The sequence below is a fragment of the Theropithecus gelada genome, chromosome 19, assembly GCF_003255815.1.
Source record: "Theropithecus gelada isolate Dixy chromosome 19, Tgel_1.0, whole genome shotgun sequence".
In the NCBI taxonomy this organism is placed as follows: Eukaryota; Metazoa; Chordata; class Mammalia; order Primates; family Cercopithecidae; genus Theropithecus; species Theropithecus gelada.
The window spans coordinates 30,457,224-30,472,272 of NC_037687.1; the positions used below are offsets into that span (position 1 = coordinate 30,457,224).

At 45.6% G+C, this 15,049-nt stretch overlaps 1 protein-coding gene and 1 pseudogene across 1 annotated transcript in view; both read left to right on the top strand.

Annotated features, from left to right (window-relative positions):
• The first annotated feature begins 1,385 nt into the window (after window positions 1-1,385).
• On the top strand, window positions 1,386-2,145 carry LOC112612398 (annotated as a pseudogene).
• A 4,128-nt stretch (window positions 2,146-6,273) lies between these two features.
• The window catches only part of LOC112612395 (zinc finger protein 813-like), a 101,985-nt gene continuing 93,209 nt past the window's right edge, over window positions 6,274-15,049 (top strand). The window contains 2 exon segments of the mRNA XM_025366857.1: window positions 6,274-6,288; window positions 9,740-9,866. Of these exon segments, the coding sequence (XP_025222642.1) occupies window positions 6,274-6,288; window positions 9,740-9,866 (142 nt within the window).

Genomic DNA, 15,049 nt, shown 5'->3' on the forward strand with positions numbered 1-15,049 from the left:
AATTACTCTATTCCCTTTTTGCAGGGTGGGGTAGGAAGTGGTGCAGTGATGTGAGGGAAAAAAATCCGTTTCTGTTATTACATCATACAATTATGATGTGATAATTACATAATACAATTATGATGTGATAATTACATAATACAATTATGATGTGATTACATAATACAATTATGATGTGATAATTACATAATACAGTTATGATGTGATAATTACATAATACAATTATGATGTAATAATTACACAATTAATTAATATTAAATTAATTAATAATTCATATTTTGGGACAGGGCCTGGCTCTAACGCCCAGGATGGAGTGCAGTGTGATCTCTTCTAACTGCAGCCTCAACCTCCTGGGCTCAAGCGATCCTCCTACCTCAGCTTCCTGAGTAGCTGGGACCACAGACATGGGCCACCAAGTCAGGCAAGTTTTCAGTGTTTTTTTTTTGTAGAAATGGGTTTCACTGTGTTTCCCAGGCTGGTCTCAAAATCCTGAGCTAAAGGATCTTCCTGCCTTCGCCTCCCAAAGCACTGGGATTACAGACCTGAGCCACTGGCCTACATAGAACTTTTTACAAGCGACATCAAAACGTGGTGGCTCCTGCCAGTAACCCCAGCACTTTGGGAGACAGAGGCGAGTGGATCACCTAAGGTCAGGAGTTCAAGACAAGCCTGGCCAACATGGTGAAACCCGGTCTCTACTAAAAATACAAAAGTTAGCCAGGCGTGGTGGTGTGCACCTGTAGTCATAGTTACTGGGGAGGCTGAGGCACAAGAATTGCTTAAACCTGGGAGGTAGAGGCTGCAATGAGGTGAAATTGTGCTAGTGCACGGCAGCCTGGGTGACAGAGCAAGTCTCCATCTCACAAAAGCAAACAAGCAAACAAAAAATAAAATAAAAAACAAAAGGGACATCAAAAGTGCGTTTGTTCTCGTGTAATAGATTTACTTTATTTTCTTTGTTTCCTCTTCATTTCTTTCTTTACTCTTTTTTTTTTTTTTTGGCAGAATCTCGCACAGTCACCCAGGCTGGAGTGTAGTGGCATGATCTCAGTTCACTGCAAACTCCGCCTCCTGACTTCAAGCGATTCTTTTGCCTCAACCTCCCGAGTGTGTGGGACTACAGGCCCGGGCCACCATGACCAGCTAATTTTTGTACTTTTAGCAGAGATGGGGTTTCACCATGTTGGCCAGGCTGGCCTCAAACTCCTGACCTCAGGTGATCCACTCACCTCGGCCCCCACAAAGTGCTGGGATTACAGACGTGAGCGACCACACCCGGCTAAGATAAATCTTAGTTTTCGAAATTTGTCTTTTAATACATAATCATGGGAGAGGAGGCTGCAATGCCAAATGGAGGAGGCAGCAACCGGAGCACACGCGTAGCTGGGTGGGCACCATGGCTGGGATCTCCACCATTGAGGCAGTGAAGCGCAAGATCCAGGTTCTGCAGCAGCAGGCAGATGATGCAGAGGAGCAAGCTGAGCGCCTCCAGCGAGAAGCTAAGGGAGAAATGTGGGCCCAGGAACAGGCTGAGGCTGAGGTGGCCTCCTTGAACGGTATGATTCAGCTTGTTGAAGAGGAGCTGGACTGTGCTGAGGAGCGCCTGGCCACAGCCCTGCAAAAGCTGGAAGAAGCAGAAAAAACTGCTGAGGAGAGTGACAGAGGTATAAAGGTTATTGAAAACTGGACCTTACAAATTGAAGAAAAGATGGAACTCCAGGAAATCCAACTCAGAGAAGCTAAGCACATTGCAGAAGAGGCAGATAGGAAGTATGAAGAGGTGACTCGTAAGTCGGTGATCATTGAAGGAGACATGGAAGGCACAGAAGAACGAGCTGAGCTGGCAGAGTTGCGTTGCCGAGAGATGGATGAGCAGATCAGACTGACGCACCGGAACCTGAAGTGAATTGAGTGCGGCTGAAGAAAAGTACTCTCAAAAAGAAGACAAATGTGAGGAAGAGGTAAAGATTCTTACTGATAATCTCAAGGAGGCAGAGACCCGTGCTGAGTTTGCTGAGAGGTCGGTAGCCAAGCTCAAAAAGACAATTGTTGACTTGGAAGATAAACTGAAATGCACCAAAGAGAAACACCTCTGTACACAAAGCATGTGGGAACAGACTCTGCTAGACCTGAATGAGATGTAGAATGCCCCAGTCCCCCCCTGCTGCTGCTCCTCCCTCTGACCCTGACTCTGCCTGAGGCCAGCCTGCCCGAAGCTGACCTTTACCTGAGGGCTGATCTTTAACTGGAAGGCTGCTTTCTCTTTGCACCGCCCCCTCCTCTCCTGCCTCTTTTTCGCCAAACTTTCTTTGCCTCTTCCCGGAGATTCCAGCTGGGCTACAGACTGAGCACCTTTGGAAACAACATTCAAGGGAATGTGAGCATAATGCATAATGTCTGTAAAAAGCATGTTGTGATTAAAAAAAAATACATAATCACTTCTGGAAGATGCCTTTGTCACATCCTATAATCAGCTCACATCACTTTTTTTTCTGTACATTCTCCAGTTATTTTCCTGTTGACCCCAGAATTTGTTAGATTTTTTTAAAAACAATTTCAAAATAGTTTCTGTTTGAAACTAGTTGCGTCCGGTTGAGATCGAGGTCTGTATGCTTTCCGGTCTTTATTATTTATTGGAAACCTTTGGTACCTAATACAGAAGGTTGATTGTGTCAGTGTGTACCTGGTAAAGATGTCAGTGACCTTTTACCTTAACATCAAAATGTAGTTTAACCAGTTAGTCTGTTTTTCAGTTTTCTTTCCTTATGTCATCTGTGAACATCTTGAGCTGTGATCTATTAAGTGCATGCTTCCCTCTGGGCCCTCTGGTCCCTTCTGGACTAATGTTGAAAGATGGGATGGATTGGCATGGAACTGTTGGGGTGGCCACACCCAACACCAGGCTGTCAGGGCTACGAAGTCCGGCGGAGTCAAAGGAATGAGAAAAGACAAGTTAAGGATGCATAAGGTGGGTCCAGGGGCCAACGCTAGTATGGAGGCTGCAAAAGACCTGAGCTCTGGAAGCCCACACTATTTATTGGTGGTCAAACAAAGAAGCAGGTGGTGTGACTGTAGGGGTTGAAAGGAAGTGGTGCATCCAGCACATGATCTACAGGTGTGTGGTTTAGCATTTATATGAAACATGTTCTGTACTTGAGATCACGGGGAACATGTTGTTCTAGTTTAAGATATAATCATTTTATGAGCCTGGGAGTGCTAGAAGCAAGGAACCAGCAAGTGTGGGCACATTCCAGAGGCCACAAGGGGTTTTATGCCCTGAACCCTGGATTCCATCCAAGCCATGAGGCATTTTATGCCCTGGGCTTAGATTGTGGTCCAGCAGGGCAACCTTTCACCCTTTGGCACAGAGCTTGGTGTTCCAAAGGCCACAAGGGGTTTTAACCCTGGACCCCAGCATGTTCCAAGACTCTTTTTATATTATATCAGACTAGCAAGCCCTGTCTCAGGTTTTCCCCAACACGGAATGCTATTCTAAAAGTGCCCATGTATTTTTTTTTTTTTTTGAGATGGTGTTTCACTCTTGTTGTTCAGGCTAGAGTGCAATGATGCGATCTAGGCTCACTGCAACCTCTGCCGCCTGGGTTCAAGTGATTCTCCTGCCTCAGCCTCCCGAGTACCTGGGATTACAGGCACCCGCCACCACACCTGGCTAAATTTTTGAATTTTTAGTAGAGACGGGGTTTCACCATGTTGTCCAGGCTCGTCTCAAACTCCTGACCTTGGGTGATCCACCTGCCTCTACCTCCCACAGTGCTGAGATTACAGGCATGATCCATTGCACCTGGCCAACCATGTATTCTTGATTGAAAAAATTTGCTTATGTCTTAGTTCTACAGCTGACCTTCTTTTCACCGTTTTCAAGGTCAATAGCTGTGTGTTCACACTTCTGCATTTTATAACTGTAAGTGTGATTTTCATGTAAGGAAGAATTAAATGTCAGGAGTCAATGGCATCAGAACCTTGCAAAAGAAGTTTCTTTAGCCCAGGCATGTGAAAGATGCTTCTCTAACTTTCAAGGATAGGGGTGTTAAAGACCAACCCTTCCCATTAGCCCTTCCAGGCCCCCATGTAAGAATTCAGGCACACCTTCTCACTCATCTCAGACCTTCTCAGGGTAACTTAGTGAAAATTTCTCTTTCTCTGAGCCCCAGTGAGCCTCCCTGCAACTTGGAGATGAAGGGCTAGACCAGAAAAGCTCAATTCGAGTGACCCTGGCCCCTGAAATGATTGGCAAAATAGAGTGTGTGTCTGGGTGTGGCTTTTCTTCTGGGAGAGGGGAGTGACCAGTTGTAATTAGAATTTTAAATGGGATGCAGTACCCTAAAAATGACAAATAAAACGCAAAAGAATGGAAGAAACGGAGGTATAGACTCAAACACAGAGACCATCTTCGGGGCCTTTCTCTGTATGAGGATATCATAGCGAAATCTAAAGCAGGTCATGTCAGTCCCTGGCAGGGAACCCTCCACCGGCTTCCCGTGTTCCCCAGGACAAAAGCCCAATGCCTCACTGTGGCTCCACAGCCCTGTGTCCAGGGCCCCTGCCAGTGTCCAGCCTCCTCCTGGGAGCTTGCCCCCGTCTCCTGAATCCCTCTACCCCAGTCACATTTGCTTTTCTCTTTTCCCAAACATCAAAACCCTTCCTGTCTCAGGTCATTGTCCCTGCTCTTACCCTATGTCCCTAAATGATCACAGCACTGTCCCTTTTCTCCTCGTTCAGATCTAGGCTCAGAGCTGTCTCTCATGCCCTCCTACCCCCATCTGGAGTTCCCTTTGCCCATCAGTCTCTCTTTTTTTTTGAGACAGAGTCTGGCTGTGTCACCCAGGCTGAAGTGCAGTGGCCAGATCTCAGCTCACTGCAAGCTCTGCCTCCCGGGTTTACGCCATTCTCCTGCCTCAGCCTCCCGAGTAGCTGGGACTACAGGCGCCCGCCACCTCACCCGGCTAGTTTTTTGTATTTTTTTTTTCAGTAGAGACGGTGTTTCACCGTGTTAGCCGGGATGGTCTCGATCTCCTGACCTTGTGATCCGCCCGTCTCGGCCTCCCAAAGTGCTGGGATTACAGGCTTGAGCCACCACGCCCGGCCTGCCCTTCAGTCTCTATCACGTTACTGAGATTTTTTTTTATCTCTGCGTCAGTCACATCAGAAACGCTTTTTTTTTTTTTTTCTTTTTTTTTTTTTTGAGACAGAATCTCACTCTATTGCCCAGGCTGTGAGTGCAGTCTGATGATATTGGCTCACTGTGACCTCTGTTTCCTGGGTTCAAGTGATTCTTGTGCCTCAGCAACCCGTGTAGCTGAGATTGCAGGTGTGTGCCACCACACCCAGCTAATTATTGTATTTTTATTTTTATTTTATTTTATTTTATTTTTGAGTCTCACACTGTCACCCAGGCTGAAGTGCAGTGGCATGATCTTGGCTCACTGCAACCACCACCTCCTGGGTTGAAGCGATTCTCCTGCCTCAGCCTCCTGAGTAGCTGGGAGTACAGACACCCACCAAGCCCAGTTACTTTTTGTATTTTTAGTACAGATGGGGTTTCACCACATTGACCAGGCTGATCTCTGACTTCTGATCTCAAGTAATCCACCTTCCTTGGCCTTCCAGAGTGCTAGTATTACAGGCATAAGCCACCATGCCTGGCTCAATTTTTGTGTTTTTAGTAGAGACAGGGTTTCATCGTGTTGGCCAGAGTGGTCTCGAACTCCTGAGCTCAAGCGATCCTCACACCTCAGCCTCCTAAATAGCTGGGACCACAGACACGGACGAGCACAACCATGCCTGGCTAAATTTTAGTATTTTTGGTAGAGATGGGGTTTCACCACGTTGCCCAGGTTGGTCTCAAACTCCTGAGCTCAAGAGATCTACGCACTTTGGCCTCCCAGAGTGCTGGGATGACAGGCGTGAGCCACCACACCCAGCACCTGCATGGGGTTTGGTCAGGTCTGATCTGTGCCCTGAAGGGGAGCTCCTTCCAACCCAGCTCCCCACTGCTGCAGCGTGTGTGTGGTGGCTTCTCCAGAAGCGGAACGGGAGTTTTCCTGTAGGAGTTTATTGTCCCTGGTGCGGTGGGCAGCAGAGGGGACCATATTTCCCAGGGTGAGGTCTCCTTTGTATGTGTCGTTGTGTTACAGGGAGGGGGCGTGTTGATTCTGAGCAATAAACAACATATTTTTAACATTCAGGATTGACTTCTAAAGACTCTTGGTCCATGAGGAAGAAACCCGGAAGAGGAAAGCAGAGGAGTCAGGGATGGCTCTTCCTCAGGTGAGATGATATTTCGGTGGATTGTTCTGTCTCCTTCCTTTCAGAAACGCTGGGCCTTAGAGTTGGGAATCTTCTCTGAGTCTGAAGTGTCCTGTCTGACAGGTTTGCTCACACTCACCCATGCCTTCCCTCAGTCCCTCTCGTCTCGCTTAGATTCCGTCTCTTGTGACCCAGTGGCATGAACTTGGGAAGAGGCTGCACTAGGCATGGTCCTGGGAAGGGCTCACACCAGACATGGATGGAGACGGGGTGAGGGTCCCGTGGTGTCAGTGCTGTTGGGCAGCAGGGATTGTTCAGGGGCCACATCTGGATGCACTATCAGCTCTCTGTGGACCAGAATTAGAGCAGCTGCCAGTGGAAGTCATGTATTCATGTACACAAAGTACCTGGTACATTCTAGAAAAGGTGACCATTATGGGGAAATCTTTTCTCCCTGATTTTATACTACATTTTTAGGTAATTGAGTGAGTTACTGTGTTTCTGATTCCAAAAATCTTACTAATTAGAATGGAAAGTTCATACACAGACATGAATGATACAAGGTGTTTTACTCCATCATTAAGAATAGGAAATAGCAGGAGATTCATTAAACCATCTTAGTGCTTTAAGCTCATGGAGTCTGTGGTTTCATTAAACATGGTTATAACTTGTATTATCATTATTATTATATTGTGATAATATTATTATATTTTAAATATATGTAGTCTTGCTCTGTCACCCAGGCTGAAGTGCAGCAGCATGATCTTGGCTCACGGCAACCTCTACCTTCCAGGTTCAAGTGATTCTCCTGCCTCAGCCTCCCAATTAGCTGGGATTATAAGCACGCGTCACCATGCCCAGCTCGTTTTGTTGTATTTTTATTAGTGACGAATATCACCATGTTGGCCAGGCTGGTCTCAAACTCCTAACCTCAGGTGATCTGCCCACCTCAGCCTCCCAGAGTGCTGAGATTACAGGCACGAGCCACTGTTCCCAGCCCCACCAATTATTATTAAATACATATTTTTATATTTAAACATCACATGATGAATATATTTGTTTTGTGGTAAAACTCCAAGCAAAGCTGCAGCTTAGACCCTTGGCCATAAAGCATCTCCTTTCCTTGTCACGTCCTCCACCCTCCTTCCAGCCTCACTGGGGAGCCGCTACTGTCAGTTCTGTGCCAGGTGTCAGAGCTAGTCTCGTACTCGTGTATTTCTGCATCGTTACGAGACTTAGAAAAAAATTCTGCAGTAAAATTTAAAAAAAAAAAATTACTTTTTTACAAAAAGTAGCCGGGCGTGATGGCACGTGCCTGTAATCCTAGCTACTCAGGAAGCTGAGGCGGGAGAATCACTTGAACCTGGGAGGCAGAGGTTGCAGTGAGCTGAGATTGTGGCACTGCACTCCAGCCTGGGCACAGAGCAAGACTCCGTCTCAAAAAAAAAAAAAAAAAAAAGTTTTTATATTTCTGTTTTCACTTTAGGTTTGTGGCTACATGTGAAGGTTTGTTACACAGGTAAACTAGTGTCATCGGGGTTTGTTGTACAGATTATTTCATCACTCTGGTGTTAAGCCCTGTACCCAATAGTTATTTTTTATTTATTTATTTTTTTGAGACTGAGTTTTGCTCTTATTGCCGAGGCTGGAGTTATTAATGGCACGATCTCAGCTCACTGTAACCTCCGCCTCCTGGGTTCAAGCAATTCTCCTGCCTCAGCCTCCCGAGTAGCTGAAATTACAGGAGCCTGCTACCACGCCTTGCTAGTTTTTGTATTTTTAGTAGAGACAGGGCTTCACCATGTTGGCCAGGCTGATCTTAAACTCCTGACCTCAAGTGATCCACCCGCCTTGGCCTCCCAAAGTGCTGGGATTACAGGCATGAGCCTCTGCATCCAACCCCAGTATTTATTTTTTCTGCTTCCCACCCTCCACTCTCAAGTAGACCCCAGTGTCTTGTTTTCTTCTTTGTGTTCCAGTAAATATTTTACTTTGGTATTTGATCCTGCTGGTTGTGAATTTACATGTTGTCATGTTAGTAAACATGGCTAGCTTGCTGTTTGGCATCTGCATTGGAAATGGACTGAATGACAACATGTGGGTCCTTTGCGATTTTTCCCTGTATAAAGAGTGCCATAGTGGCTGCCTCTGCGCACGCCTGCATTCCTACACATATCTGAAGCTTCCTCCAGGTCAGGCAGGTGAAAGGTGATTGCTTCCTCTAGGATGGGGCATTTCCTGTTTTCTTAGATCCCACAAGATTCCCCTCTGCCCCCAACTGCCAAAGTGTCCTTTTCCAGCAAGATGAGATCCCTCTTCAGTTAAACAAGACTTGCTACTTTTTATATTTTTAAACACTTTATATATATACACATACCCACACACATAACACACACACACATATACATACATACACACACACAAATGTATATATTTTGAACAACTTTTACAATTTGAAAATCTGGGGAAAATGACAACCCTTTGTATTAACATCTAGTTTTTTGTGTGTGTAGGTTTCATTATTTTGTTGATATATATATGTATATATATAATGGATTTTCATCCTTTGAGTAATCTAGTTTTCATGTATTTTCTTTTATTTTGAGACTGGGTCTCACTGTGTTGCCCAGGCTGGAGCACAGTGGCACGATCTTAGCTCACTGCAACTTCCACCCTCAGGCTTAAGCCATCCTCCTACTTCAGGCTCCCAAGTAGCTGGAACCACAGGTGCCTGCCACCATGCCCGGCTAATTTTTTTTTTTTTTTGAGATGGAGTCTCTGTTCCCCAGGGTGGAGTGTAGTGGCACGATGTCGGATCACTGCAACCTCTGCCTCCCAGGATCAAGCAATTCTACGCGTCAGCCTCCCTGGTAGCTAGGATAACAGGCATGTGCCACCGTGCCCAGACGGATTTTAGTTTCTGATCTTTCACTATGGACGTTGTCATCTCTGAAGACATCATTCATACTCTGTCTCATCTAGATACTGAATGTCACTTGATGTGTCAATAAAAGTTTCTGGGCCGGGCACGGTGGATCACGCCTGTAATTCCAGCACTTTGAGAGGCTGCGGCAGGCGGATCACAAGGTCAGGAGTTTCAGGCCAATATGGTGAAACCCCGTTTCTACTAAAAATAGAAAAATTAACTGGTCATGGGGGCACACACCTGTAATTTCAGCTACTCAGGAGGCTAAGGCAAGAGAATCGCTTGATCCTGGGAGGTGGAGGTTGCAGTGCACCGAGAACACGCCACTGCACTCCAGCCTGGGCAACTCAGTGAGACTCCACCTCAAAAAAAAAAGTATAATAAAACACAACTGGGAAGACAAAACGTGGTGGAAAATCCCTCACTCGGTTTTGTCAGAACATTCACTGCAATTAATCCCTGCTTTCCCCTCTCTCCTCTTCTCATTTTCTGTGAAGATAAGAACTCCTCCTAGAACCATTTGCTTAAAATGTGTTTTCATTCCAGGGTCTATTGACGTTCAGGGACGTGGCCATAGAATTCTCTCAGGAGGAGTGGAAATGCCTGGACTCTGCTCAGAGGACTTTATACAGAGACGTGATGGTGGAGAATTATAGGAACCTGGTTTCCCTGGGTGAGGATAACTTCCCTGCTGGGGATGTGCCCTTGCATATCTTTGTATTTTCTCTTTTTTTTAGATACAGTGTCTTGCTCTGTCCCCCAGGGTGGAGTGCAATGGTGGGATCAGGGCTCGCTGCAATCTTGAATTCCTGGGCTCAAGTGATTGTCCCACCTCAGCCTCCCCCAGTAGCTGGTACAGGTGCATGCCACCATGCCAGGCTACTTTTTTAGTTTAGTTTTTTGTGTTTTTTTGTTTTTTGTTTTTGTTTTTGTTTTTACAGACAGGTGCTTGCTGTATTGTCGAAGTTGGTCTTGATCTCCTGGGCTCAAGAGTTCTTTCTCGGCCTCCCTAGTAGCTGGGATTACAGGCGCCAACCCCCATAACTAATTATTGGCTTTTATTTTTTAAATTTTTGCATATGTGTGTCCTTAAGGCCAATATGAGTCTTTTGCAGAGAACACGTAGTTGGTTCCTGTTGATTGAGCCAGTCTTTGCCTTCTGAGTGCAGAGTTAAATATTTGCATTTCAAGTATTCCTGATGGAGAAGACCTTACCATTGCCTTTCTGTTACTTATTATCTGTATTTCTTGTAGGTTTTTTTTTTTGTTCTTCATTTCTCATTTACTACTTTTTGTGTTTAATTGCTTTTTTGTGTAGACATGTTTGGCTCCCTTCTTATTTACCTTTTTGTTTGTTTGTTTATGACGGAGTCTCACTCTATCGCCCAGGCTACAGGGCAGTGGCGTCATCTTGGGTCACTGCAACTGGCTCCGCCTCTCCAGCTGAACCGATCCTTGTGCCCCAGTGGCTCACGCCTGTAATCCCAGCACTTTGGGAGGCTGAGGCGGGGAAATCACCTGAGGTCAGGAGTTCAAAACCAGCCTGGCTAACATGGCAAAACTCCGTCTCTACTAAAAATACAAAAATTAGCTGGACACGGTGGTGGGCGCCTGTAATCCTGCTACTCAAGAGGCTGACGCAGGAGAGTCGCTTGAACCTGGGAGGCGGAGGTTGCAGTGAGCTGAGATTGTGCCACTGCACTCCAACCTGGGCGACAGAACAAGACTGTGTCTCAAAAAAAAAAAAAAAAAATTCCATAACCTGCAAAAACTAATTTTCCTCCACCAGAACTCTTTGTTTATGTCAGAATTATTTCTGTGTATGTTGCGTTTTCATCAACATATACGTATATTGTGTTTTCATGCTTTTTTCTTCTAAATAACAGGAAAAAAAGTTGAATTATGAAGAAAAGGTGTACTTATAACAGTTTCTGTGTCTGTCCTTTTATTTGCCTATTGATTGATTGATTGGTTGGTTGATGAGACGAAGTTTTGTTCTTTTCGCCCATGCTGCAGTGCAATGACACAATCTTGGGTCACTCCAACCTCCAACTCCCAGGTTTAAGTGATTCTCCTGCCTCAGTCCCCCAAGTAGATGGGACTACAGGCACGTGTCACCACACCCGGCTAATTTTTTTTTTTTTGTAGAGGCGGAGTCGGGGTTTCACTGTGTTAGCCAGGATGGTCTCGATCTCCTGACCTCGTGATCCTCCTGCCTCAGCCTCCCAAAGTGCTGGGATTACAGACGTAAATCACCGTGCCCGGCTGGCCTCAAAGTTTTTAAAACATGTTATTGCTATTAGATGACTTCAAGTATTGCAAGATTTATAGTACAGGCTCTAAACTTCCTTTGCTTAATAAGATTTGTCAACCTTCGGTGATGTTGATGATGAGATGCTTCCTTTCGTGTCCCAGTCATTTCACTGTCCTCTCAGAAATACCTTCGACTGACCAGCCAAGGTGGGTCATGCCTCTAATCCCAGCAGTTTGGAATGCCGAGGTGGGCAAATCACTTGAAGTCAGGTGTTTGCGACCAGTCTGGCCAACATGGTGAAATCTCAAATCTACTAAATACGAAAAATTGGCCAGGTATAGTGGTTCACGCCTGTAATCCCAGCAGTTTGGGAGGCCACGATGGGCAGATCACCTGAGTTCAGGAGTTTGAGACCAGCCTGGCCAACATGGTGAAACCCCGTCTCTACTAAAAATACAAAAATTAGCTGGGCGTGGTGGCGCACGGCCCTTATCCCACGTACTGGAGAGGCTGGGGCAGGAGAATCACTTGAATCCGGCAGGTGAAGGGTTGCAGTGAGCCAAGATTCCCCCACCGCACTCCAGTCCAGGCGACAAAGACAGACTCTGGGCTAAGGCGGGAGAATCTCTACATTCCAGCCTGGGTGATAGAGTGTGACTCGGTCTCAAAAACCAACAAAAAAAAAGAAATAAACTGGGAGGCTTCAGACACAGAAAATTATTTCTCATGAATTTGGAAAGTGGGAAATCCAAGAGCAAGGTGCCAGCCAAATTGTTCCTGGTGATGGCCTTCTTCATGGTTTAGCCCAGCCATCTTCCTGCCATGTCCTGACATGGTGGAAAGAAGAACAGGAAATGAGCTCTTTAATATCTCTTTTTATAAAAGCACTGGTCCTGCTCACGGTAGTCAACACCCATGACCAAATTCTCTCAGAGGCCCCATCTGCAGGAACACCCTATTGGAGAATAAGAACTCCGAACATGGCTTTTGGCCAAGAAGAACATTCATGAAAAGCATCGTATTGTTTTTACTGTGCATCTTGTTATATACAATGTTTTCGCTGATCTCAGTTTATACATTTTCCCAGTGCACATTCTATGTTTTATATTTTATGCTAGTGAACTAGATAACTAAGGGCAATGCATGTATTTAGAACTGCTGTATTTCCTGGCTGTTTCATAATTGTAGCTGTGACATCATAATTGCACCCTCTGACACTGTTAGTCAATTCTTTTTTTTTTTTGAGACGAAGTCTCACCCTTTCACTCAGGCTGGAGGGCAATGGTGCGATCTCAGCTCACTACAACCTTGGCCTACTAGGTTCAAACGGTGCTCCTGCCTCAGCCTCCCAAGTAGCTGAGATTACAGGTGCACGCCACCATGCCCAGCTAATTTTTTTGTATTTTTAGTAAAGTTAGGGATTCACCATGTTGGCCAGGCTACTCTCGAAATCCCGACCTCATGATCTGCCCACCTCGATCTCACAAAGTGCTGGGATTACAGGCATGAGCCACTGCGCCCTGCCATTAGTTAATTCCTATTCCTTATAATGCTGTGTATTTTTTTGACCTCATACATCAGAAGGTAGTGATCTTAACATGTATTTCAGTTCTTTTTTTTTTGAGACGGAGTCTTGCTCTGTCGCCCAGGCTGGAGTGCAGTGGCCGGATCTCAGCTCACTGCAAGCTCCTCCTCCCAGGTTTACGCCATTCTCCTGCCTCAGCCTCCCCAGTAGCTGGGACTACAGGCGCCCACCACCTTGCCTGGCTAGTTTTTTGTATTTTTTAGTAGAGACGGGGTTTCACCATGTTAGCCAGGATGGTCTCGATCTCCTGACCTCGTGATCCGCCCGTCTCGGCCTCCCAAAGTGCTGGGATTATAGGCTTGAGCCACCATGCCAGGCTGTATTTTGGTTCTTATATTGTGTGCTGGTGGTAAATAGAAGTTGTGGCTTTTTTGTTAACAGGGAATTGTTTAGAATTCTGCAGGTTGTATAAATATACTTGTTATTTGCTTGCTAGTTTTATGGGTTACAATATTTTACTAACTAATTTTTATGATTGTACATAAGGCTTTTTGGTATGTAGTATGCAACATAACTGACACAGTCCACTAGTTAATGTCACTTTTTTTTTTTTTTTTTTTGAGATGGAGTTTCACTCTTGTTGCCCAGGCTTGAGTGCAGTGGCGTGATCTTGGCTCGCTGCAACCTCCGCCTCCTGCGTTCAAGTGATTCTTCTGCCTCAGCCTTCCCGAGTAGCGGGGATTACAGGCATGAGCCACCACACCCAGCTAATTTTGTATTCTTAGTAGAGACGGAGTTTCTCCATGTTTGTCAGGCTGGTCTCAAAGTCCTGACCTCAGGTGATCCACCTGCCTCGGCCTCCCAAAGTGCTAGGATTACAGGTGTGAACCACCGCGCCCGGCATTAATGTCACATTAACTAGGGCACTGTGGCTCATGCCTGCAATCCCAGGACTTTGGGAAGCAGAGGTGGGTGGATCATTGAGGTCAAAAGTTCGAGGCCAGCCTGGCCAAAATGGTGAAACCCTATATCTACTAAAATTACAAAAATTAGCCAAGCATGCTGGCACATGCCTGTAATCCCAGGTACTCAGGAGGCTGAGGCAAGAGAATGGCTTGAACCCAAAAGGTGGAGGTTGCAGTGAGCCGAGATCAGGCCATAGCACTCCAGCCCGTTGTGACAAAGTGAAACTTCATCTCAAAAATATAAAAATACAAATTTTTTTTTTAAACAAAGTCACAGTGGCTGGGCGCGGTGGCTCACGCCTGTAATCCCAGCACTTTGGGAGGCCGAGATGGGCGGATCACGAGGTCAGGAGATCGAGACCATCCTGGCTAACATGGTGAAACCCCGTCTCTACTAAAAAAAATACAAAAAACTAGCCGGGCGAGATGGCGGGCGCCTGTAGTCCCAGCTACTGGGGAGGCTGAGGCAGGAGAATGGCGTGAACCCGTGAGGCGGAGCTTACAGTGAGCCGAGATCGTGCCACTGCACTCCAGCCTGGGCGGCAGAGACTCCGTCCCAAAAAAAAAAAAAAAAAAAAAAAATCACAGTATGCCTTTTCTGCATAGATATAGGTAATTTTATGACAGTTATTCAGGAAAATATTGTATTAACTTTGTTTTTTTTTTTTTGAGATAAAGTCTTACTTTTTCACCCAGACTGAAGTACAGTGTTGCAATCTCAGCTCAGTGCAACCTCTGCCTCTTGGGTTCAAGCCATTCTTGTGCCTCAGCCTCCTGAGTAGCTGGGACTACAGACGTAGGCCACCACACCTGGCTAAATTTTGTAATGTTTTCTTATCTTTTCAGTGCTATGATTGTTTGACAATATAGAATTTCCATTGATTTTGGTTATCCTTACATGAGCTTGTTGTGGATTGTTTACCAATATCGTATATCCTGTGGTCCTTTAGCATTTATTTGTATACAGTAAATATGCTGTAAATGTGAAGAATATATACTTTTTATTGATTGACAGTGATATGTTTTTTGCAAACTGTTAGACACTTTAGGGTCACAGTGGAAAAATACTTCTTACTTTAGGCTTACACACATTTGTGCCCTGTCAGTGTTTT